This window comes from Calonectris borealis, unplaced genomic scaffold (genome assembly GCF_964195595.1).
Source record: "Calonectris borealis unplaced genomic scaffold, bCalBor7.hap1.2 HAP1_SCAFFOLD_146, whole genome shotgun sequence".
Taxonomy (NCBI): Eukaryota; Metazoa; Chordata; class Aves; order Procellariiformes; family Procellariidae; genus Calonectris; species Calonectris borealis.
The window spans coordinates 138,040-151,255 of NW_027441532.1; the positions used below are offsets into that span (position 1 = coordinate 138,040).

The following is a 13,216-nucleotide window of genomic DNA, read 5'->3' on the forward strand; positions in this document are numbered from 1 at the left end:
AGAGCCCGTGTCCCTCCACCGCAGCCCTCCCGCTGTGCCATCTACCCACCACACCTCCGAGGTCCCAGTGTGGTCCCAGCCCTGCCATCACACACAGACTTCTGGCCCTGCTGGTGGTTCTCCACGCCGCGTGCGGGAGCGTGCTGGCACTTCGGGGAGGCTCCAGCCGTGCTCCTCTGTCGTGCTGCCTGTGTGTTGGGATGTGCAGGAGTGGGGCTGCACGTGTTCGAGCTGTGGGCTATGTGTGGACTTTATTCCCTCCTGCCCCTGCGAGCAGTTCCGGGATCACACATGGGGTGTGTATAATGCCTTTAGACCAATCCATCACCAGGCACAGGCCTGTCAGTCCGGCTGGGAACAGCCCCAGAGCTCTTTATTTTGTATTTATAGGTGGATCTCGGCAGCTGAGAAGCCTCCCAGCCCCTTTGCTAACAGCCGCTGCCACAGCCGCCGCTCCGGCACCTTCCCCTCTGCTGTGGTACTGGCATCTAGTGCTAGGGAGGAAGAAAGAAAAGTCTATGAGCGTATGGACAGGGAGAAGGCAGAGACATCCTGCAGGCGTAGCTCAGGCCCCCTGTGATGGGACCTGCTTGCGATGAAGCCTCAAGGTGCCTGTGAGGTGGCAGAGGAGCCCAAGGTGAGGCCAGGAGAAGGTCCCAGGTGCAGCTGATCAGCCTGGGGCTGAGTCAGGTTGGGCCAAGACCTTGAGTGTCTTAGGAGATGTCCCCCCTCGGGGCAAGGTGTCTTGGCCCAGGACTCTGCAAGGGAAGGACATGCTCTCTGGCTTGCAAAGGGGAGAGCCAGCCATCAGAAGAATCCCTCTGCCTTCAGCCAGGACTTTCACGTCCCGCAGGGAAAGCCAGTTCTGGGTGCCCAGGCAGTCCCCTTGCGTGTCAGGGAGGTCCAGCCCAAAGCCAGCCTCCAGAACCTGCTTCTGTCTCGCGAGGGGTGTCAGAGAAATGCCCCCTTTCCCCCAGGGCTGCCCTCCGTAGAGGGATGGGCCTTGCAGCCGAGGGAAGCACCATCCCTTTTTGGAGACAGTTACCAGGGGAGCTGCCTCTGCTGCTCTTGATGCCGCCTGTTGTTCTCAGCGACGTGCTTGAATATGTTCCTCCGTGCCTGATGCGGCTCCAGCCTTCTGAGGACCTGGACCGCTCGTGGGGAAAGGTGGCTGCAACAACAGGGAGACATCATCCCTCAGCCTCTGCCGGAGACCCCTTCTGCCTCTCCCCTCATCCAGCCTCTGCAGCCACCCGGTCCCGCGTGTACCCACCCTTTCACCCTGTGGTGAGCTCTGGGCCTTGGCTGTGGGGGTAACCCAGGTCACGCCCGTGTTAGGAGACATCAGAGGGTGTCCTATGCAGCCCCAGGACGCAGGGACGGGGGTCCTGGACATCTCTGCGGGGTCACGGCTGCTCGACTGCCCCAGGCTGTGGCCAGAGCTGGCGCACACTTACTCAGGCTGGAGTCTCTTCAGCTGGGCTGCTGCTGCCATCTCCTCTGCTGGGAGAGGGTTTTCAGCCTTCCTCCACCTCTCGTTGACCTCCTTTCCCCTGGGCTGGGCTGGAGGGTGGGGAGTCCAAGCGCCTCCAGTGCCGAGTGCCTGCCAAGGAGGAGACGCTCTCAGCAAACCAGACGGCAAACAGAGGTGCCCTTTCCCAGACGACCTCTTGAAAGGAGCCCGCAGCAGGACCCGGGAGCCGGGAGACTCGGCGCCGCGTGCCCGTCGTCTCGGCTGACGGCTGCTTTTGCCCCTCGGATCCTGCTGCCAACCTCTCCCTCCTGGGGATGAGCAGGCAAACCCCTGCCCTGCAGCTGGGTGCCCGTCCTGCTCCCACCCCCTGGAGACCTGCCGCCCTGGGTGCCCCCACAGAGAGGGTCGCTGCTGCTCTCAGCGGTGTCGTACCTGGGGCGGCTGTCGGTCCTCCCCTGCAGACCAGGCTTCCCACGCCGCCCATTCTGCCTGGGCTTGCTGTCGCCGCTCTTGCCACCCGGTCTTCACTTGCTCCCACTCTGCAGACAGCTGCCAGACCTCCTGGAGGGGACGGAAACGCAGCAGCAGGCAGCATTAGTCTCAGCTCCTGGAGGGGCTTCCTTCGGGTCTGACCCGCGTTGGTGCCCCTTGCCTCAGCCGTCAGTCGGCAGCGCTTTGCCCCTAACAGATCAGGGGCCGTGGAGTCATGCCAGGCTCCTCAACTCATGGCAAACAGAGCTGAGTGACCAAAGACCTCCACTGTCAACGACCTAGAAAGGACTTGTCCATTTTCCATAGCCCCTGGCCAGCATAACGTGTTTCATGACAACCCAGGGGGCAAGAACAGGCAGGCAGGGTGTGCAGCACCCTCCTTTTCGTGAAGAAGATCCGAAGGAGGTGACAGACAGGTCACAATGAACGCGTGCCAAGGGATCCTTTCAGGATGGCTCTCTGCACAAAGAGGCTTTTGCCGAGTCTCAAACAGCACGGTAGTTACGGCAAGGCAGAGCACGTACCTGCAACGCTCTCCTGCAGCCTTCAGAGGACGGGAGTGCAGCGGTGGGCCTGGCTGTAGGAGCTGGCTCCTGCCTGCCTGCCTCCTTCGTCCTGGGGGAGCTGCCCGGACATGGGGGGAGCACACTGCGGAGAGACACCAGGAGGAGTCGGCATGAGCACGGGGCAGTTTCGTGTCCCATTTTCGTCTGGTATCAAAGCTCCCCAGGCTGGCAGAAGAAGCGGGGGAGGTGGGGCCGTTTCCCATGGCAAGGGGGAGCCTCTCCTGAACCCCATCCGATGGATGGGAGAGGACCGCACCTCAGGTCTGAAGTAAGGGCAAGCAAAGTGATGTGGGGTGCGCTCAACATCCGCCGCCTTCCCCACTAAGGGGCCTGCGATGGGGCAAACAAGCTCATAAAAACCGTGGCGCAGGTGTCGGGGACCTTCCCGAGTCCCTACAGCCAGAGTGTCCAAAGGGGATGTCCCTCCTACATGGGTGCAAGGATCCCTTTCACCCCTTCCCACAAGGGTCTCACCTGGCAGAAGTCTCCTTCCCCATGTCTTGCTGCCTTGTGCCTGGCCCCTGGCTTGGCAGCACGGGGAGGGAAAGCTTCACCCGCCTCTGCAGCAGCTTGTCAGGATGCCCCTCTGCACCTGGGAAAGGAGGAAGCTCTTCAGAGCAGCCCCATGGAGTGCGTTTTAACCGGGCTGTGGTCGCCCAGCGTGGGGCAGGGCCCCACCTGGACAGCAGGGACCCGCTCCCGTGCCTCTTCTGATCTTGTGCTTTTCTGCAGCCTTCTCGTGCCAGGTGGAGAAACCCTTGGCCACTGCTCCGCGGATCACCAGGAACTGAAACCTGGAAAGCAAATGATGACACAGGCTTGAAGAAGGGTGACCCCCTACCCTCTGCAGCTTCCCAGCACTAATCCTCCTGACTGTCGTGCAAGGCATGGCATCCCTTTCCTTTGTGGCCATGCACAGCTTTGATTGGCAAGCTCCCCCCAACACCAGAAAACGTCGCTTAAAATCCTCTCTGCGTGCAGTTGGTTCTCTCTGATGGGAATGACAGTAGGCTGGGCGTGAGAGACACGATCACGATGCCCGGTCACTCCAGGAGAATACACGCGTAGCCCCAGCTCAGCATTAGTTAACCAGAAACCAGTCAGTTCAGGATTGATCCCTGACTCCCTGCTGAGTGTCGAGCCCCGACAACGCACGCTGCTGAGCAGAAGCTGGGAAGCCACCCGCTCGGTCGCTCGAGGGCTGCAGAGGAAACGCACTCACCTTGGGAACGCGTGGGCAGGAGCAGCCTGTGTCTCCCGAGCGGTGGTGGCTCCACTGGAGACAGCTGCACCTGGCATCCACAGCCTCTGCAAAGTGACACAGAGCTGTCAGAAGGTTTCCAGGGCAGTTTTCTCTTGGCTCCCAAAGGAAGCAGACCTGTCTCCTGCTCCAAAAGAAAGCCACTTCTCCAAACCCCTATTCCAAATCCTCCTCCGTGAACATTAGCCCTTGCTCTGCTCTGGAGAAGCTGCACAGCAAACACTGAGACTGCGCAGTAACACTGCTGGGCTTTCTGTAGGGCAAGGATCCAGAAACTCAGCAGAAACTTTCTTTGCTAATGGAGAAGTCAGCGGGGGTGAGCATGGGGAAAGGCGTTTGACTGGCCTGCCACGTCCAGGCTGGCCAACGGCGACTGGGTTGCTCACCCTTCAATAGGCTTCCCAAAGACACTGGAGCAGCCCTCAAAACCGGAGCGACTTACAGTGCGAAGCAGTGCAATCCGGCTGGCCTTGCTCGCCAGCCCTGTGACGCAGTCGTAATAAAACCGCATGCACAGGACGTCGTCTTTGCAGGACAGAACGCCAATGCCCTTGAAGGCGAAGGCGAGGCGCTGCCTGTTCCTCAGCTGGAAAGAGTACAAGAGTACGGTCTCTTGCACACAGTTCTTCACCACGTGCCGCGGGAAGGAGGTGGCTTGCGATAGCCACTTGTAGTTCAGTGGCTTGATCTTGACATCGCCTGTAAGGAGGAGGAACATTGTCACTGCCACAGCAGGCCAAATTTCTCTGTAAGGTTCATAACAAAATGCCATAGAAAAGGTCGTTTATAGAAACAGCCCTTGGGGAGTGGTTTGTTTTGGGGGAGCTCAAGCCGTCCCCCGACCTTTGGAGGCAATTCTCTATTTCTCTCAGCCCTTTCCAAAGAGCAGAGAGCGCGCACCCCACCCCCAGGGGGAAAGTGGAGGGTGGCCGCTGCCTTCTCACCAGGGATAACCACTGTGGGGAACGCGAGCTCCTGCAGACGTAACGCATCCACGTCCAGCCGGAAGACGGGTCTTCGGACCACATACACCTCTCCTTCGCCGTGGAATTGCTCTTGGACCATAGCGAAGGTCCCGAGTCCTGTGACCAGGACACCCTGCCCAGGAAAAAGACAAAAAGGCTCATGAGTGAGTACTTTAGAGATGGGAAAAGGGAAAGCTTTGGAAAAGGCCCACGTTCTCCATTTGTTTTCTTCCCCTCCTCAACATATTTGCTAACCTTCTCCCTTGGCTGGAGAAGACCCCAGGCGTTTCCAGCACAGGGAATACCTATGGAATCGTTCTTGGCACGGACCCAGCATAATCCCCAGTCTCTCTGCTTGGTCTCTCCACTCTGACCACAGCAAAGGGTGAAGCCCTGTCGTGTGCCAAATGCTTTCTCAGACTAGATCTGGACTTGGTTTCCCTCCTGGTTGACCAAGAAGCAGCTCTGGGCACACGGGGTTGTCTCGGCGTGCTGCTGTGATGCTCAGGGAGGGATCACTCCCCGGGGTCCAGGCTCTCCAGGGCAAAGGAGGACCAAGACGCCAGCCCACCTTGTCCAGCTTCAGCTGTCCCAGGATGTACGCAGACACAGCATCCCAGATAGACACAACATCTGGAAACAAGGGAAAGAGGTCTCAGGCTCCGGGCCAGCCAGCTCACAGCCTCTCGGCAAGCTCCTCGCCCAGGGGGTGACAGATGCAGGTGTCCACAAACAGCCCAGACAAACACCGCCACGGCTGCGGAGCTGGGCTGTGCCCCAGTTTCAGACTGCCAGCCTTACTCTGCTCCAGGGGCAGGGCTGGAGCAGAAATGGGGAGGTGGGAAGGGCTCAGGACCAGGGCTGTGGCCATCTAACCCCCAGAAAGCAATGGCACCCCAGCGCCCAGGACATGATCTGCCAGCCTGGTGGCACAAGAGGATCCCCTGGGAAGGAACAGAGGTTCTCCCAAAGGAGACTAGTTCAAGGTAAAGGGTTGATTTACAGCAGAGGCATTTCCAGCCGGCTTGTGAGAGCCCTGTGGGACCTGAAGGACACCCCAGCTTGTGGGACACAGGATCCCTTTTCATCCCAGAGCCAGAACCCCATGGCCCCGCACGGTCCCCTTGCGAGGGGACCGAGCCATTCCCACGGGGGCCTTGGGGCTCAGGGCAGCCCCAGCACCATGACCCGGGAGTCCTGGTTGCCACATTGTCCCGAGCCCGGTGGGATCCTCAAGCAGGGCTCTCGCGGCCGCCCCCAGCCCTGTCCAGCCACCCCCACACCCCAGCAGCTGCAGCTTTTGACAGCTGACAGCCCTGGTGCGACCCCTCGGGAAGGAGCTCCCAAAACCCATACCCTTGGTGGAGAGCTGCAGGAGTGTGGGGAACAAGCTGCTCAGCTCCAAGTCGACGGCCACGGTGCAGCAGCCCTCCATCGCGCTTGCCGCTTGCCCTCAGCTCAGGGAAAGGGATGCTCTTTGCAGCTCCTCGCCCAAAATTCCTTTCCAACGTGCCCCTGCTCTGCCTGTCAGCAAGGGTGCTGCCTGTCAGGGAGGGTCCCCCAGCGCAGCCCCGCTGCCTCCCGACCCCGCTCCTGGCTCTGGAGCAGCTCCGAAGGGCAGCAGTGGGGAGCCCCTGAGCAGTGCCCAGCAGCGCCCAGGCCTCGCCGGCAAGTGCCGGCACCGCCGCGGCGCTGGGGAGACCTCCCGGTGATGTGGGTCATCCCCCTGTGACATCAGCCCGCATCATTTGAAGGTGCATTATGACACCAGCAGGGAGACAGCACAAACGGGGAGAGAGGAGATAGATTTCCCCTCTTGTCCTGGGAAATGGTCATCCCCTTTCTCCCCACTGCTGTTCCAAAAACCCTGTCTGCCCCCTGCACCAACATGTCTCTGCTATTGGGAGCCCGTCTGGGCAGGTGGGGTTTGGGGGTTGGCTGCGGTTGGGCAGTTGCAAGAGATGGGATCGAAGGCCTGTGGGATGCAACAGCCCCTCCAGCGTGCCCGAACACTCCTCTCTGCTGTGTGTCGCTTGTGTGGCAGGAGTAGGATGAGCTTTACCGCACTGGTTTTGGCTGGGATGGAGTTAATTTTCTCCCTAGGAGCCCAGATGGTGCTGTGCGTTGGATTTGTGACCAAAACAGCCCTGATAACACACCAATGTTTTAGCTATCGCTGAACAGGGCTTGCACAGCATCAAGGCCGCTTCTGTTTCTCACGCTGACCCACCAGCAACTTGGCTGGGGATGGGCAAGAAGCTGGGAGGGGACACGGCCGGGACAGCTGACCCCAACAAACCAAAGGGATATCCCACACCATATGACGTCGTGCTCAGCAATAAAAGCTGGGGAAAGAACGAGCAAGGTGTGGTGGGGGGGTGTATGTTCGAGGCCATGGCGTTTGTCTTTCCAAGTTACTGTCATGTGTGATGAAGCCCTGAACATGATGAATAGCAAAAGGTTCAGTTGCCCTAAATTTCGGCATCTGCTGCCATTTCAATTGGCCAGAGGAATTTCCCAACAACCTCCAAGAAGATGCCCCCAGATGTTGCCTGGTCTCTCAGAGTTGCTCCAGCAGAGCTTGCAGCTACCTGCACGTATCTTGGACCATCTCTAGTACCTCACATGTCACCAGGTGTTTGTGTCCGAGCAGCTCACTGCTGCCCTCCATCTCCATTAATTAGCATCAGAGCTGGGACAAGGACCTCACATGCAGGTGGCCATTTTGTGCACACCTGAACTGAGGCGAGAGGAATCCCACCTCCTTTGATGGATTTGTGGGTTTGTGGTGTGCATGGGAGGGAGCCGAGTCCCTTTCTGGCCCCAGGACTGAAAACACAGGAGGAGGCGCCTTCATTGACTCAGCTGAATCCCTTCCCTCCGCAGGGGTAAAGGAGATCCCTCCCTGGCACTGTCTGGGTGTCCTGCCTAGTGACGGGACAAGGAAAGGCAATTCTCATGCCCAGTTCTTTCCCTGAGATGAGAAACGACACTGCCGGAAAGAAATCTCTCTCCCTGGACGAGGAAGGGAACATCCGTGACGCCTTCGGCCTGTTTCACAGCAGGTTCCCCTGGAGCCCCAGGGACACCTGAAGGGAGCCCAGAGGGGGAAGAAAAAGTGACGCCTTGGGCTGGTCCTCTGCTGCTGAGCCGGGCTGGGCTCCCGGGACGGAGGGAGCTCCCGGCAAGTGGGCAGCGCTGCAGAGAGACAGCTCTGCCCAGGAGCAGCTCCTCTGCAAAGCGCAGCAGGGCTGAGGGCACTGCCTGCAGGCACCGAGGGGAGAGGAGCGAGGCAGAGAGGTTAAAGGCAGCCTGGAGTAGGAGGATCCTGAGAGCTGACTGGGGGAGGAACGTTGCAACCACAGAACGAGCTGAAACTGGCAGATGCAAGCAGAATGAAGAAGAAAAGGACCAAGGAAACAATTCCAAGAGAATGAGGTAACTTCAGAAGAAGGCCAGCCCAGCGACCAGGAACACCAGTATGAAATCAAGAGACCACCGACCAGAATTAAGTGATTGGACTTGGGGATGGGGTGAGGGGTGGTACGTTCCGGGAAATCTCTCTGTAAGGCTATAATTGGGGTCTGCGATCTGCAGTAGGGGTCCCTCCTTGGAGGCACCCAGCTCGAGCTGCTCTGCATGTCAGATAAATAAACCACTTATTTACTCAGCGGATTGGCGACTTGTCTTCTGCGAGCAGGAACCTAGGGCCGAGCCCTGTTGAGGTGGCACCCGCATAATTCCTACCATGAGACCGTGGTGGCGGCTGCGTAATTCCTGAAACAAGAAGCCAGGTGCCTGCTTCTGCCCTCTCACCTCCTCAGGCACATGTGACATCACAAGAAGCTGGAGAAGCCAGCTGCATGCTCCTGCCCCAAGAGCTGCAGCGCCACCGCTAACATCACAAGCGCCTGCACAAGCCAGGTGTTCATTCATACCCAAACAGCTCCTTACACACCAGTGACATCAGAAGCAGCTGTACAAGCCAGGTCCTGCTCCTGCCCCATCACTGCTCAGCCACCTGTGACACCACAAGTACCTGCGCAGGCCAGGAGCTTGCTCCTGCCATATCAACTACTCAGGCACTTGCGACACCATAAGCAGCTGCACGTAGAATGTTCCGGCTCCTGCCCTATCACCTACTCAGGCACATATGACCTCACAAGCACATGAACAAGCCACGTGCCTCCTCCTACCCTATCACCTACTCATCCACCTATGACATCGCAAGAATCTGCACAAGCCAGGGGCTGGCCCCTGGCCTCACACCTCCGCAACCACCTATGACAACACCAGCACCAGCACAAGCCAGGGGCCTGTTCCTAACCTACCGCCTACTCAGCCACCTATGACATCAGAAGCACCTGCACGAGCCAGCTGCATGCTCCTGCTGTAACTGCTACAAAGCCACCGGTGACATCACAACCAAGTGCACATGCTCCTGGCCTATCAGCTACTCAGCCATCAGCGACAACATAAGCAGCTGCAGAAGCCAGGGTCTTTCTCCTGCCCTATCAACTACCTGGGAATATCACAAGCAGCAGCACAAAGCAGGGGCCTGCTCCTGCCCTAACACCCACTCAGCCACAAGTGACATCACAAGCACCTGCACAGCAGGAGTGTCCTCACTGCCAACACCCCGGCTTTTCCACCATCTCCCCGTGCTCCCCTCTCCCCCAGGCACCTTTCTCACCCACGCCACCACCTCCCAACGCCCCTGTCTGTCTCTGTGTTTGTGTGGCAGATGTCACCTCGGAAGCATTGTCCCAGCCGGGTCCCCTGCACCTCCTTCTCCCTCTGCTCTCATCGTGACTGTCCCAGCTGTCTGATGTGCTTTTTGACCTCATGGGTCCTCTCGTCCTGCCTCCCTTCTGCTGTTCAATCCTGTTCCTGCAAGACAAGTGACGACCAGGCGGTGCCTCCTGTCATGAATGAGTAGTTTGAAGGCCGCTTGGAAGATCACTGACAAAGAGATCGGCAAAAGGTGATTTTAATAGAAATTTATAGAAACGTGACTTAACAGAGTTCGATGGCAAGGTTCACTCTATTACTCATTACATGGATTAAGTATACACAGAGAAAATCGTGTCAGAGTTGTGTTGGAATGATTTGTACAGAGACTGAGGATAAAATGACCAGGTGACCCGCCTGGTGGATGAGGGAAAGGCAGTGGATGTGGTCTACCTGGACTTCAGTAAGGCCTTTGACACTGTCTCCCACAGCATTCTCCTAGAGAAGCTGGCGGCTCACGGCCTAGACAGGTGCACTCTTCGCTGGGTAAAAAACTGGCTGGACGGCCGAGCCCAGAGAGTTGTGGTCAACGGAGTTAAATCCAGTTGGCGGCCGGTCACGAGCGGTGTTCCCCAGGGCTCAGTGCTGGGGCCGGTCCCGTTCAATATCTTTATCAACGATCTGGACGAGGGGATCGAGTGCTCCCTCAGTAAGTTGGCAGACGACACCAAGCTGGGCGGGAGTGTTGATCTGCTCGAGGGTAGGAAGGCTCTGCAGAGGGACCTGGACAGGCTGGATCCATGGGCTGAGGCCAACTGTATGAGGTTCAACAAGGCCGAGTGCTGGGTCCTGCACTTCGGCCACAACAACCCCAGGCAACGCTACAGGCTTGGGGAAGAGTGGCTGGACAGCTGCCCGGAGGAAAAGGACCTGGGGGTGCTGGTCGACAGCTGAACATGAGCCAGCAGTGTGCCCAGGTGGCCAAGGCGGCCAACGGCATCCTGGCCTGTATCAGAAATAGTGTGGCCAGCAGGAGCAGGGAGGTGATCGTGCCCCTGTACTCGGCACTGGTGAGGCCGCACCTCGAATCCTGTGTTCAGTTTTGGGCCCCTCACTACAAGAAGGACAAGGAGGTGCTGGAGCGTGTCCAGAGAAGGGCAACGAAGCTGGTGAAGGGCCTGGAGCACAAGTCTTATGAGGAGCGGCTGAGGGAACTGGGGTTGTTTAGTCTGGAGAAGAGGAGGCTGAGGGGAGACCTCATCGTGCTCTACAACTACTTGAAAGGAGGTTGTAGTGAGGTGGGTGTTGGTCTCTTCTCCCAAGTAACTAGTGATAGGACGAGAGGAAACGGCCTCAAGTTGTGCCAAGGGAGGTTAGGCTGGACATTAGGAGAAATTTCTTTACTGAAAGAGTGGTCAGGCCTTGGAACAGGCTGCCCAGGGAAGTGGTGGAGTCACCATCCCTGGAAGTATTTAAAAGACGTGTAGATGAGGCGCTTAGGGACATGGTGTAGTGGGTATGGTGGTGTTGGGTTGATGGTTGGACTCGATGATCTTAGAGGTCTTTTCCAACCTTAATGATTCTATGATTCTATGAAAAGGGCAAGGGAGACCCTCCCCTTGAGTCACGAGGTTCCTCAACGGGAGGGTCCCCCTTACCCTTTTATCCCCAATCCCCACCTGCCCAATCAGCTACTCAAACACCAGTGACCTCTCAAGCACTTCAACAAGACAGGTTCCCACACCTACCCTATCAGCTAGTCAGCCACCCGTGACATCACAAGCACCTGCAGAAGCAAAGTTCCCATGCCTCCCCATCAGGAACTGGGCCACAAGTGACATCAACACCTGCACAAGCCGGGTTCCCACGCTTGCCATATCAGCTAGTGGCACAGGTGCGGGGACCTGGCTCGTGCTGGTGCTTGTGATGTCACGGGTGGCTGACGAGCTGTTATGGCAGGCATGGGAACCAGGCTGATGCTGCTGTTTTGATGTCACTGGTGACTATGGATCTCATATGGCAAGCGCAGGAACCTGGCTTGTGCAGGTGCTGATGTCACTGCTGGCTTAGTACTTGATAGGGCAGGCGCGGAACCCGGCTTGTGGATGCGATTATGTCACTTGTGGCACAGTTCCTGATAGGGCAGGTGTGGGGATCTGGCTTGTGCAGGGGCTTGTGATGTCGTGGCTGGCTGACTAGCTGATCTAGGAGGTGCGGGAACTTGGCCTAGGTGCTGCTCTGATGTCACTGGTGGCTGTGTAGCTCGTACGGCCGGCGCGGGAACCTGGCTTGTGCATGTGTTTATGTCACTGCTGGCTGAAGTATCTGTAGCTCGTACGGCAGTGTCATTTTTTTCGTGACATCCTCTCCCCATCCTGAAAGTTGTCCTCGAAGGCCGAGAATTGCCCCAGGGGTGCCCCAGAAGCCTACCATTCGGCGCGGGACACTTTACCTCCATCATCGCGCTGTACCCCCAGGAAATGATCGTTCAGGAAGGGCTCCCACTGAAAGCATAACTCGAGTAGGACTGCCTCAAGAATATGAGAGCGATGCGCCATCCTCTCCTATGCAAGATGCTCTCCCCCTTTCGACCCCAGTAATACTTTAGGAGTACGGTTTACAGACAGAAGTGCCCACTTGAAAAACGGTGTTTGGTTCGGTGAATCTACAGCCATTTCTGCAGACGGAAAAGCAGAGTTAACTGAGGAAATGAATGTTTCGCCCAATGACCTGAGTCCCTGGCCAACACCTGAGCCTTTGAAGCTGGAGCCAGCACAGTTGATACTGACTCCGAGGCTGTAGGGGCTGGAGCCACCCCGTGCCTTGGCAACTGGCAAGAGCTGCTGCACTCCCTTCAGAAAAGCTGCAGGCAGGGCTACGTCTCCACCTGTCTTTTGCCTGGGAGAACCAGGAGAACAAGAGTGGCCTCGAGCCTAACCTGGTATTTGAGCCCTGCATTGCTGCCACCCCAGTACTTCAGAAAGGCAACTAACAATTGCACTTGTGACCGGTCCCCCCTGCTCCTGACCCCTGGTAATATGGTTAGCATAACGAACCCCATTTTATGAGGCAAAGAGCCATGCCCTGTGACCGAGCTGGTCACCTAGCAGTCCCCTTTGCCCTCCTCATCAGGCCCTGAAGGTCCTGTGCACCAGGCAGACGACTTCTCCCTCTCCCTATCGTCCTCAAGTTTCCCGGGTGCCTGGCTGACTTCTTCCCTCCTTACAGGCCTTGAAGGTCCCAGGCACCCGGCCAACCCGGTTCTGATGACCCTGCCACAGAACAGGGAAGTGCAGCAGCACACAGAGCACCGTCTATAAAGTCCAGCAGCACTTTTCCCCTCTTCTCCTCCAAGGGCTAATTTGTGGAGGAAATGACAAATGGCACCTTCCTCTCTTGCAGGGCAGAAGTTTTCCGCCTTGATACAACACATAAAATTGCACGGGAATGGTGTGAACCTCACGGAGTTGCCTGGGTCTTCCACCTGCCCTACAGACCCAAAACTAGCAGCACTTACATAAAGACGCTTTAATATCGGGCAGGTACCCACCCGATGCCCAGTGGAATGAGCCCATTTTCCTGCTCTCTCCAACCCACAAACCCTTTAAAACCCCCACTGTCAGTCTGTTGTTTTTCTCACGTTGACATGAGAAAAGGACATATGGAAACCCATTTCTACCTGGGGAATCCCTTTACCTATCACTGAGTCCCAGGCACCCAACCAACC

At 57.6% G+C, this 13,216-nt stretch overlaps 1 protein-coding gene across 14 annotated transcripts in view; it reads right to left on the reverse strand.

Moving 5' to 3' along the window:
* Positions 1-340: 340 nt before the first annotated feature.
* Positions 341-13,216, reverse strand: part of LOC142077080 (uncharacterized) — a 31,018-nt gene continuing 18,142 nt past the window's right edge. For 6 of the 14 annotated variants that reach the window (XM_075139244.1, XM_075139248.1, XM_075139247.1 and 3 more), the window contains 11 exons: positions 9,510-9,648; positions 4,738-4,891; positions 4,236-4,492; positions 3,755-3,840; positions 3,211-3,326; positions 3,007-3,124; positions 2,491-2,614; positions 1,907-2,035; positions 1,458-1,603; positions 1,046-1,171; positions 341-494 (listed from right to left, as the gene is read on the reverse strand). In XM_075139244.1, the coding sequence (XP_074995345.1) occupies positions 374-494; positions 1,046-1,171; positions 1,458-1,603; positions 1,907-2,035; positions 2,491-2,614; positions 3,007-3,124; positions 3,211-3,326; positions 3,755-3,840; positions 4,236-4,492; positions 4,738-4,891; positions 9,510-9,605 (1,473 nt within the window). In that variant the 5' untranslated portion in view covers positions 9,606-9,648 and the 3' untranslated portion in view covers positions 341-373. Of the gene's footprint in view, positions 495-1,045; positions 1,172-1,457; positions 1,604-1,906; positions 2,036-2,490; positions 2,615-3,006; positions 3,125-3,210; positions 3,327-3,754; positions 3,841-4,235; positions 4,493-4,737; positions 4,892-5,013; positions 5,392-6,114; positions 6,165-9,509; positions 9,649-9,942; positions 10,098-13,216 lie in introns of those variants that run through there. The other 8 variants (XM_075139251.1, XM_075139250.1, XM_075139255.1 and 5 more) reach the window with 6 other exon arrangements.